The sequence below is a fragment of the Rhinatrema bivittatum genome, chromosome 6 (genome assembly GCF_901001135.1).
Source record: "Rhinatrema bivittatum chromosome 6, aRhiBiv1.1, whole genome shotgun sequence".
NCBI classification, from domain to species: domain Eukaryota; kingdom Metazoa; phylum Chordata; class Amphibia; order Gymnophiona; family Rhinatrematidae; genus Rhinatrema; species Rhinatrema bivittatum.
Genome location: NC_042620.1, coordinates 259,209,830 through 259,220,810, shown reverse-complemented (window position 1 = coordinate 259,220,810; position 10,981 = coordinate 259,209,830). Strand labels below are relative to the sequence as shown.

Below are 10,981 nucleotides of genomic sequence, written 5' to 3'. Positions count from 1 at the left end.
CCATCTTCCACAAACTAGCCAAATCAGTGTCCCACTAACATCTTCAGGATCCTAAATTCTTTTGTGAAACTCTCTAGGTGTAACATAAAATGAAAGCGTCCCTATCTGGGTCCCAAAATTAATATCAACTCCTTTTACTTTTCTTTCTTATTATATTAGAGACTTGGGTTCAAAATGATTTTATTTTTTTTCCCCTTACTATTCCCACTTTTTATTTCAGATCCTCTTCTTTATTGTTTCTCAAGCCTCTGCTTCTCCCTTTCTCTGATATATAGGTCTCCCTCTGCTGCTGCTTCTGTCACTGACAGATCTGCTCCTGAGACTTCCAATGGCTGCTGAGAGCTCTGCCTGCTCCCAGTAATGGGATCTTCCTCACTGAGGGGCCTAGGACTTTTATCAAGGGAAGATGCTTCCTTCCAGCTTCCCTGACCTGAGCCTTATTCAGTCAGGTATAAACTCTTGATCCCAATAACTCTGGGGCCGATGCAATACAGTGTGCTCAGCCGAGCGCACTGTGTAACCCGCAAATAGTGGCTAATCGACCCCCTAATGCAATAGAGGGGAATGGCGCCTATTTAACGCTCGTCCGACGCAGAGTGGATGAGATAGCGCTCATCACATGCAAATGCACGTGAATCAGCCTATATTACTCATTCACTCCGAAATCAAAAAGATAAATGTGCGTCTCAGACGCGCGTTTATCGCTCAGATATTAACGCCTGCCGATAAACTCGGCAGCCGTTTTCATTACTAGGCAGACAGGCAGGTTTATGAAAACCGAGGCCGAGTTCGCCGGTGTCGATCTTCATAACCGGCAGCCGCGGCGACCTCCTAGTTTAAATATTGCATGGCGCCCCTCCCCCCCCCCCTTTCAGCGCCCATAATTGCATCGGCCCCTCTGTCCCTTACACAGGAAAGGAACCAAATCTCTCTGTCAGTATTCCACAGTTTTGTTTTTTTTATGTATATAGACAGAGAGATTGTTGTACAGGTTATTTAAATTAATCTCACTTTAACCTGGTTTCCCCCAGTCACTTTCACTCAAAATCTTGAAAAAGGCAGAAAATTAATTTCCCGCGAATCTGCCAAATAAGTTATCGAATGCTACCCTTACCTTTCTGGAACCAGCTTTTAGCATCTCTCTCATTCATATATATGTTGATGTATAATTTTAAGCTAACTTAGGAAAAAACTCTTTAAGCAGCAAAAGTATGTCGGAGAAAATTCTTTTTCACTCAACGCACAATAAAGCTCTGGAATTTGTTGCCAGAGGATGTGGTTAGTGCAGTTAGTGTAGCTGGGTTCAAAAAAGGTTTGGATAAGTTCTTGGAAGAGAAGTCCATTAACTGCTATTAATCAAGTTGACTTAGGGAATAGCCACTGCTATTAATTGCATCAGTAGCATGGGATCTTCTTGGTGTTTGGGTAATTGCCAGGTTCTTGTGGCCTGGTTTGGCCTCTGTTGGAAACAGGATGCTGGGCTTGATGGACCCTTGGTCTGACCCAGCATGGCAATTTCTTATGTTCTTATGTTCTTATAGAAATAACTTATACCCTCTCCCTCTCTCAGCCCGGACCCTTAACTGCCACGTGGTAACTGTTTTACTTCCTGTGTGCTCTTTTGTTGCCTAGCAACACAGCACAAGCCATTTTTTTTTTCTTCTCCACAGAGGATTCAGCAACATTCCATTCCTTTATAAAAAAAAACATCAAACAGTTCATGGGCTGTTGCAAAATCTATTTTTTGTTACTTTGCTACACTATGATCTTCTGAAGGGAGGGGCACTGAGGCAGGCCATTTCTTAGGAAAAAGAAAAGTTTGTTGTGCCGGCTCTACACAGGCTCGCGCAGGGCCGGCGGGAGCCTTAGGCGTAACAAGGCGGCCGCCTAAGACAGCAGAAGTGGGCGGGGCGGTGCATCTGACGCGAGGGCGCCATTTTTGAAGCGAGCAAAGGAGTTCTGGAGATTTCAATGAGCGGTCGCGGCATCCCTAGTCATCGATAGAGCAGGCGACGGCGAGGAAGTGCGCCTCTATCCCCGGGCCATGGTTTGGGAACGCCTGCATTAAAGAGCTTCGCTTTCCACCCACCGTCCAGCAGGAGCACGGGAGTGAGGATGGGCCTCGGAGGCAGCACAGCTCTCGCCCCTTGGGGAGAGCTGCCTCGGAACATCTTCTCTCGTTTCCTGCGAGACTCTGTGCATATCTCCAGGAGGGAGACCTCCGCCATCGTGAATGACGTTGTGGCGATAGTGGAGGAAATCCTGGGGGCAGTGGAGGCTAAAGATGGACGCTTTGACAGACGTTTTCATAGGTCTGGAAGCTACATCGAAAACCTGAAGGTCTCCGCTCCCGATGAGTTCGATTTCCTTGTTCCCCTGAAGGGGATCTCCTTGCTGTACCCTGGCGGATGGTATCCAGGGCTGGAAGCGCCTCCTGATCAGAGTTATGTTGCTGTGATAATAAACAGAAGTGAGGCTAATCACGACCTTCAAGACTGGCTCCAAAGATATAGGTTGCTGCTGCCAAAAAACGTGATGACCACCTTCAGAACGAAAGTAAGGGATGCTGTTAGCTCACGCCAGGGTAAGGATTTTGACTGCAGTGCATCCAAAAGCCATGCAGGAATGTTGCTTAAAATGCAGAAACACAAGAGCCTGAAAATGCATGAGACTGAACATTAGGATGTTTTGTTTCTCCTTCCAGATCCTAACATCAGCCTCCGTCGTTTGCAGCAGGGAACTCCAGCTGTAACTATCTCAGTCCCCATCCGTGGGTTGGAGGTCAGTGTGGATCTCGTCCCCTTCATCGAGAATCCCCTCTCCCAGTGGATGTTTGAATGGCCAAGGCAGGGGGCGTGGCCCTCCCAGAGCAAAGTTCAAAAGATCAAGGAAGCAGGGGTTGATTTAGTGGCAAAACATCCATTGTACTGGAGGTAAAGTTCTGAAGTGACAAACCTAAAAAGTGACGTTTTGGGGAGGGAGAGCAACTGACCCTGTGCATAGAGGTTGTCTCATTAATAGAGAGGGGAATTAGCCCTGTAACTAGGAAGGCTGTTTGACAGTAGTAGCTGGTGGGTGCCTTGTATGCTTTTTGCTTGTTAGTTCTTTTCTATGTTTCTTCTTCTTCCTTTTGTTTCTACAGCTCATCTTTCTTGTCCTCTTTTCTCCATTCCTGTACATCTCTATCACCACCCTCACTTCTCCCTCTATTTCTTTCCCGACTGGCTGTTTTTCAATCACCTCTTCCTTCTCTCTCCTGAATCCTGTCTCGTCACTTTTATCTCTTACTTTGCTCCAGCTTGTCATTCCACCTTTTTCCCTCTACCCAGTCCGATCTGTCCCTCCATCTTTCTCCCTCCCCTACTGCCTGACCTATCTTTATCCCTTTTCCTTCTCCCCAAGCTGATTAATCGCTTCCTTCTTTCTCTGTCCTGCTTTTTTCATATCCTGTGGCCTGCCTTCTTCCTCCCACCTCACATTTCCTCCTTGCTCTCTTCTTCTATTGCTTCTCCTTCCACCTGTCTACTCTCGCATTACTTTCCTCTTTCTCCTTGCCCTCTCCTCACCCTTTCAGCTTCCCTCCCATCCCTTCCCAGCTGCAATCTCTTAACCCTTGCTTTGTCTGGATCGGCTGAGCAAGACTAAGCTGTGCAACACTGGGACTCTACCTCTTTCTGCTAAATTTCCTTAGCACCACAAAAATAGCAGGGAGTGCTGGCACCTGCACAGCTCAGTCTTGCCGAAAGAGCTGCACAGAGCTGGGAGGTGAGGGAAACTGTAGTGGCCCCAAGGTGGAATGGAGAGGGACTAGAAAGAGAGAGCACCACGAGAGAGAGAGGTTGAAGGGGAAGAATGGTTCAGAAGGAGAGAGAGCACATCAGGGAGGGAGGGGTGGGTTAAGTGTGTGAGAGAGAATGGGAGGTGATGGGCGGAAAACTGAGCAGAAACTAGGAAGGCAAAAGATTCCAGGAGGACTGGCTTGTCCTTGCAGAAGACAAGTTCTCCTCTGTCCTTTCTGTTAGGATTTTGCTTGCTATGCAGCCTTATCCTACTTTCTTAATGCCTCCTCACCAGCAGAGGCCCTCGGTAAGCCTCACCACTAGCCTTGCCAAGCTCCTCCTCACTGCTCTTGCCATGCTCAAGCTCCAACCCTATGTAAATCTGTCTTGCCATATTAACCTTGTCTTCTCATGGTGTCTCTTCTGGCTCTGTGACCTGACCCTTGTTCTGTCTTGCCTTGCCTTGTGGCGTATGGGCCTTCTGCTTTGTCTAGCCTTACCTTGAGGCCCTCTGGCCTGTTCTCTCTTGTATCCTGCCTGAGGCCTTTGGATCTATTCTGCCTGTCCAAGCCTTGCTGCCTTTGACCTTCCGTGTTCTTTGGTTCAGTGTTTCCCTTGTCTGCCTTGTCTAACTCCTGCCCTGATTTGACTTGTCAGTTTAGTACTGTCTGTGCCAGTGTCCTGTCCAGTCCTGCCTGTATAGAGTCTTGTCCTTTCCTTGCCTGATCTGTGTTTTGTCTAGTTCCAGGTCCTGTGTAGTGTCCAGCCCTGCCTTGCCCTACCTGTTAAGCCAGCCTTGCCTGTCCAACCTTGCTGTGTTCCAGCCTGTGTGGACTCACCACTAAGTATTCCCGCAGCAGAGACCTACTAGCCGCCAGAACCCAAGGGCTCAGTCTGTGGGAGGGGACGGTTATCCGGAAGACCAGCCCTTGTCTTGCTCCTTGCAGGCCCGTACCGCTTCCAAGGTGGGTTCCCCTGTCTCAGGGAGCCTTAACTGTTTCCTCTGACACCTCGGCCTCAGGTAAATGTGAGAATGATAGAAGTGGTTACTCCTACAGCTGCCCATCTAAAGAGGACCCTATTGGTCAGTGCACCATCCTGGTCCATGTGCCAGTTCCCTCTCCTGCTTCCCAATACAGAGGGGCTGAGGGAGAACTCCTCAACAATGAACTACAAAAGCAAAACCTTTTGTGGTTGGGCTATGGAGGGATTTATTCTTCCTATCTCTGAAGCTCCTTTTAATAGTGCAGTCATTCTGCTGTACCCATACACCAGATGCCACTGCTTTCTCATTACTGAGAGGGAAGGCTGACCCTTATAGGTCTGAGGCATGGTCTTGAAATAAGTGGTATTGCTAATTTCAGGGGTCACCTCACTAAATCCTGTCATTTCTGTTGGTCCTAATGTATGTCACACTAGAGATCCTCAGCTCTTGGCTAATGTGCCTGTTCATGGCTGGCAATCTAAAGGTTGAAAGGTTATGAATGTGCCACAGCTCTGTCGGAGCATATGCACGGGTCTCAAAATGAGGTCAGCTTCAGAAATTGTCTTTTCTTTTTTTTTTTTTTTACCCATCAGGTATTCTTTCTCTCGTATTGAGAGGATCCTCCTGGAAAGCATTGATGCTGATGGTGGGCACAGGCGAAACGCTCTCCGTGCCCTAAAGAAAGTTCATGAGGATTACTGGAAGCCCAAGTTTGGGAAAGACCTGGTCTCTTATCACCTGAAGGTGAGTCCCTCACACTTTGAGGACCAGGGAAGGACTTGATTTGGGCAGCGACTGAAGCACATGATCCTATATAGGTCCTGGTGGAGGAGACAAAAATAGGTTAATTTTTAAAATTTTATCTTGAATAAAGTAGTGTGGTTAACGTATTAATGCATCTGGATATCCAGAAATAAGGGTCAAAAACAAGCTGCAGGTGAGTCCATTTTATTGGGCTATTATGTATTATATTAGTCCAGTGAAAAAGTATCACCTGCAACTTTTCTAAAAGGTAACCTAAAAATTTGCAGTGTCCTGCCATCCAGAATTTTCTTCAGCGTATTTATTTAAAATCATTTGTTATTGTTAATCACTTTACTGATAGAAATCTCTCAAAACAATGTATGACACAAAATAGCATACAGTAGTACACAGTGACATTTTAAAACATGACAAAATACAGAAACAACTGCCCTTCTCAGTATTTCTGATCTACCTCATATACATCTCACAAAGTTAGATGTTAAAAGCCGTTGACAATAACCACGTTTTCAGTTGTTTCCAGTACTTCAAATTCTTTTCCTCCCCAATTTCAAACAGGAGACTGTTCCATAAACATGGACTTGTAACTGAAAGATCTATTTTGCAACCACAGCTGACAGAAAGCCTTAGCCTTAGGATCCCTTAAAAATTCTGTATTGTATCTGGACAGACTATCCTTTCCCTGTATGTACCCAGTTCAGTCCAGACTCCCGGGTTTTGCATCCCTGCCAGCAGATGGCGACATAGATTTTTTTTACTGATACTGCTACATAATCTAGTCTGCCACCTGCAGTCCCTCAGTATTTCTCTGTCTCCAGCAGATGGTAGATGGTGCAAAAACCTGCAGTTCTGATGTTTTAAAAAAAAGAGATGGAAGAAAAGAAGAAAAGGTTTCCTCCCAGCGGCTGCTAGGTCCTGTGGGGCCATTCTCCCCTTATCTGAGGTGAACAAGCTGGGGATTTCTAACCTTTTTGTATGTTCAGTCTGTTGGCCCATGGGATGTAAATCTGGTGAGCAGATCTTTCCCCTTCACGAAGCAGCTGAAACAGCTTCAGTCCTGCTGGCAGTCCTGCTGCTTGAATCCTGCTAACAGCTCTGCAATTTTGCAGCAGGCTGGGGCTTCTCTCCCCATTGGTGTAGGAAGAGTGGCCATTTTGGAATCTCAGGCAGCCATGTCAGCGGGGTGGGAAAATCCTCTCTGAGGCTTTCCCCATCAGTTTCTGGCTCTGTGGAGGGACAGGAGGGATCTAATTGGGAGGATTTTCATCTCAATCTGGTTGCTGAACCCTCATAGCCTTTCTTCATGCATCAACAGCCTTGTTGATGCATGAAGTCTATTTAGCTGAGAAACTGGCAGGAGAGGCGGACTCTCTAAGCCAGACTCGGTCTTCAGCAGAGCCGCAGCGGGGAAAGAAGCCTGGGCAGGCAAAGAGAAAACATTCCTTGAATGTCTAGCATTATATTGGGGCTTGCCTCCACGTCTGGTGACACTGTGGACAATTCTGAAGATTCAGATATCACATGGGGCAGTCCCCATGGATTCCCTGGGGACTGCCCCAAGACCAGATGAGACTGATCCGTTTGGGGATCCAGAAGAGGTCCCTGTAACTGAACGGGATGACCCCAAGGTTGTTCGACTTTTTCGTAGAGAGTATCTGTTCCTTTGATTCCTCATGTCCTTCAGGAGCTGAGAATCAAGGTTTCTCAAGAGGATTCTGATTTGGAGGGAGTGAATCCCGTCCTGGATGGGTTGAGGAGTCTGGTGAAAGCTTTTCTATTTCACAAGTCGGTGAAGAAGTTGGTGTATCAAGAGTGGGACATTCCAGAGTCTGGCTTGAGAGTTGGCAGGTCTATGTCGAAGCGTTATCTATTGCCTTAATAGATGTTGGAAGTCCTGGCGTTCCCCAAGGTCAATGCTTTGGTAACAGCAGTTTCTAAAAAGACCACTATTCTGGTAGCGGGGTCCACTGCTTTGAGAGATGTGCAGGACCAGAAATTGGAGCTTCACCTCAAAAGGATTTTTAAGTCTCAGCCTTGAATTTAAGAGCTGCGATTTGCAGCAGTTTTATTCAGAGGGCATGTCTGCATTGGGTCCAGCAATTACAGGAAGCGCAGCCAGAGTTAGGTGTGGCTGCACAGAAAGCTGAGCATTTGGAAGCAGCTGAGGTGTATGGTGTAGATGCTTTGTTCAACCTGGTCAGAACATCTAGGATTGTGATGTCTGCAGTGTCAGCCAGAAGATTATTATGGATGCGGAACTAGTCGGCGGATGTGTGGTCCAAGGCTCAGCTGGGAACTCTTCCTTGCAAGGGCAAGCTCTTTTTTGGTGAGGACCTGGAGCAGATAATGAAGCACCTGGGAGAGTCCAAGGTGCACAAGTTGCCAGAAGACAAGCCTAAGGGCAGAAGATTTTTTCCTTATTCAATCACATTTTCAGGATAATAGAAGATTTTTTCCAGCTAGAAGTCCTTCGGGGCCTCAGAAGCAAACCGCAGCCAGGGCTCAGTCTTGGGAGCTGTCCTTTTGAGGAGGTCAGAGACCTCCCAGGAACAATATAGGTGGGAGCACAGGGGGTTCAAAATCCTTGCGTTGAAACAAGGATGGTCCTTTCCTCTGTTCCTGCCATCAAAGGGCGCCTGGCACTGTTTTACGAGGAGTGGACCAAAATTACCATGGACGAGTGGGTTCTAAGTGTAGTAAAAGATGGCTACACTTTAGAATTTGCTCATTTGGTTCAGGATAACTTTCTTGTTTCCCCTTGCGGTCCTCTCACCAAGTGGCTAGCTGTTCAGGAAACTAGACCATTTGCAGCAGCTGGGAGCCACAGTCCCAGAACTCACGAGGAACAAGGCACAGGAAGGTACTCCATTTATTTCGATGTGCTAAAGATGGAAAGGACTTTTTTGCCAGATCTTGAATTTGAAGAAATTGAATGTAGCCCTAAAAGTTCCCTGTTTCTGAATGGAGACTCTGTGCTCTGTACCATCGCAGCAGTGAGCAAGAAGGAATTCCTGGCTTCTCTGGATTTGACAGATGCTTATCTACACATAGAAATCAGACAGAAACGTCTTCAGTTTCTGAGATTTATGGTTCTAGGACAACCTTTCCAGTTTCAATCCCTCCCGTTCGGTCTGGCAACAGCGCCATGCACATTCAACAAGGTGGTGGTGGTGGTGGTGATGGCGGACTTTCGTCAGGAGGGTGGCTCATTCAGGAGAAGTCAGAGGATCTCTGTTGGCAATCAGTGCAGAAAGTACGGTGGCAGTTGTAATCCCTTGGCTGGGTGATGAATCTAGCAAAGAGCCACCTTCTTCCCTATCAGACACTAGAGTATCTGTGGGCTCAGTTTGCTATGTGAAGTACAAAAGTGTTTCTTATTGAAGAGAGGATGTTGAAGCTGCAGGGGCGGATTCGTCTTCTGTTGGGGCTGTCAGTACCCAGGGTCTGCAACTGTTTGCAAGTCCTGGGCTCCACAGCATCAACCTTGTAGTTGGTGCCTTGGGCATTCACACATATGCAGCCTCTTTAGAGGGATCTTCTCTCCCGGTGGGATCCGTTGTTGGAGGATTTTCTTCTTCCCCTTCCATTCAAGAGAGAAGGCAGGGACAGTCTGTCATGATAGCTTCTTCAGTCCAATTTGGAGTGAGGTGTGGAATTGGAGGTTCTGGATTGGGTGATACTCACCACTAATGCCAGACTTTTGGGCTGGGGACCAGTGTGTCAAGATCAGTTGACACAGGGTTGGTGGTCCAAAAAAGAAGCTTCTTGGTCTAGCAATTTATTAGAGACAAGGACAGTGCGATTCACTTTACTTGCCTTTCTGTCATTGTTGTGAGGTCGGTCTGTGAAAGTCCAATCGGACAATGCAAAAACAGTGGCAGGGAAGAACCAAGAGTCAAGCGGTGGCTCAGGAGGCTTAGGAGTTTATTCTCTGTGTGGAGCAGCACTTAGTGAGGATAGTGGCATCCCAAATTGCTGGGGTGTACAATGTGCAAGCAGATTTTCTGAATCACAGAGCATTGAACCCTGGAGAGTGGGAGCTGTCTGAGAAGACAATGCAGCTCATTCATAAAAGGTGATGTTTTCCTTGTATGAACCTGATGGCAACACGGCCAAATGCCAAAGCAACATGGTTTTATAGTCGGTGAAGGGAGTACAGAGTGAGGGCATCAATGTTCTTGTTCTCCCATGACCTTGGGATGTTCTGTTTTAGGTCTTCCCTCCATGGCTTCTAGTAGGCAAGGTGTTGTGATGGATAGAGAAGCATCCAGGCGACGTGATTCTGGTGGCTCCAGAGCAGCCATGCTACCCATGGTTCATGGATCTGGTCAACATGGCTGTAGGTGGACTGCTGTGGCTCAGTCATATGCCAAATCTTCAAATATCAGGCTCCAATATTTTTGGACCAGGCAGTGTTTTGCAACGGAAGGGGTACTCTGAAGTGGTAATTAATTACTGCTTTGTTACAGGTCAGGTGTACTTCCACATGTTTAGCATATGTGTGAGTTTGGAAAATTTTCGGGTCCTGGTGTATCGCTAACAGTGTGCAGTCTATTCAAGCTACTGTATCACATATTTTGTCCTTTCGTCAGGAGGATTTGGTCAAGGGTTTTGCCTTTAACAGCTCTGAGCTGTCTTGAGGAACAGTACAGTGTTATCCTCTCTTGGCACATCTGGAAATCATGTTTTCTCTAGTGGGGGGGGGGGGAGCAAAGAACTTGCATCCTCCAGTAAGGAGAGCTTGACCATCCTGGATTCTTAATCTGGTGCTCAGAGGGTTGTGTGAGGCTCCTTTTGAGCTGCTTCAGAGGGGAATCCTGAAGGACTTCACTTAAGGTCATTTTCCTGGTGGCTGTTTGTGCACCTAGGAGGATTTCAGAGCTCCAGGCTTTGACTTGCTGAGATCCTTTTCTGCAGATCTCAGAGTTGGGTGTGTCGTTGCATGCGGTGCCTTCCTTTCTGCTTAAGGTGGTGTCAGTATATCATGTTAATCAGCCTGTAGAACTTTCTGCCTTTCCAGATTTGGATTCCTCCATGCCTCACGCAAGAGAGCTTAGGCTCTTGGATGCGAAGCATGCATTGTTGAGATGTCTGGAGATTATTAATGACTTTCGAATCTCAGATCACATTTTTGTTCTATGGATTGGTCCAAGGTGGGGTTTGTCCAACTTCTAAGGCTACAATTGCGTGTTGGCTTGAGACAATTGGTTCGCCCTATATATCCAAAGGTCGACCAGTGCCTGAAGGGTTGCAGGCCAATTAGATGTGTTTTCAGGCAACCTCTTGGGCCAAGGTCCAGTAGGTTTCTTCACAGGAGATTTGCAGGGTGGTAACATGGAAGTTGCTGCACACTTTCACCAGACACTATCATTTGGATGTCGGGGCTCTGGCTTCCATGACATTTGGTGAGAGTGTTCTGCAAGCAGGACTCTCCAGGTCCCACCCTGGTTAGGGA

At 47.2% G+C, this 10,981-nt stretch overlaps 1 protein-coding gene across 1 annotated transcript in view; it reads left to right on the top strand.

The window, feature by feature from the left end:
• Positions 1–1,993: 1,993 nt before the first annotated feature.
• Positions 1,994–10,981, top strand: part of LOC115094168 (protein mab-21-like 3) — a 32,741-nt gene continuing 23,753 nt past the window's right edge. Inside the window, exons 1-3 of the mRNA XM_029606940.1 lie at positions 1,994–2,584; positions 2,705–2,933; positions 5,358–5,508. Coding sequence (XP_029462800.1) covers positions 2,116–2,584; positions 2,705–2,933; positions 5,358–5,508 — 849 coding nt within the window. The 5' untranslated portion in view covers positions 1,994–2,115. The remainder of the gene's footprint in view (positions 2,585–2,704; positions 2,934–5,357; positions 5,509–10,981) is intronic.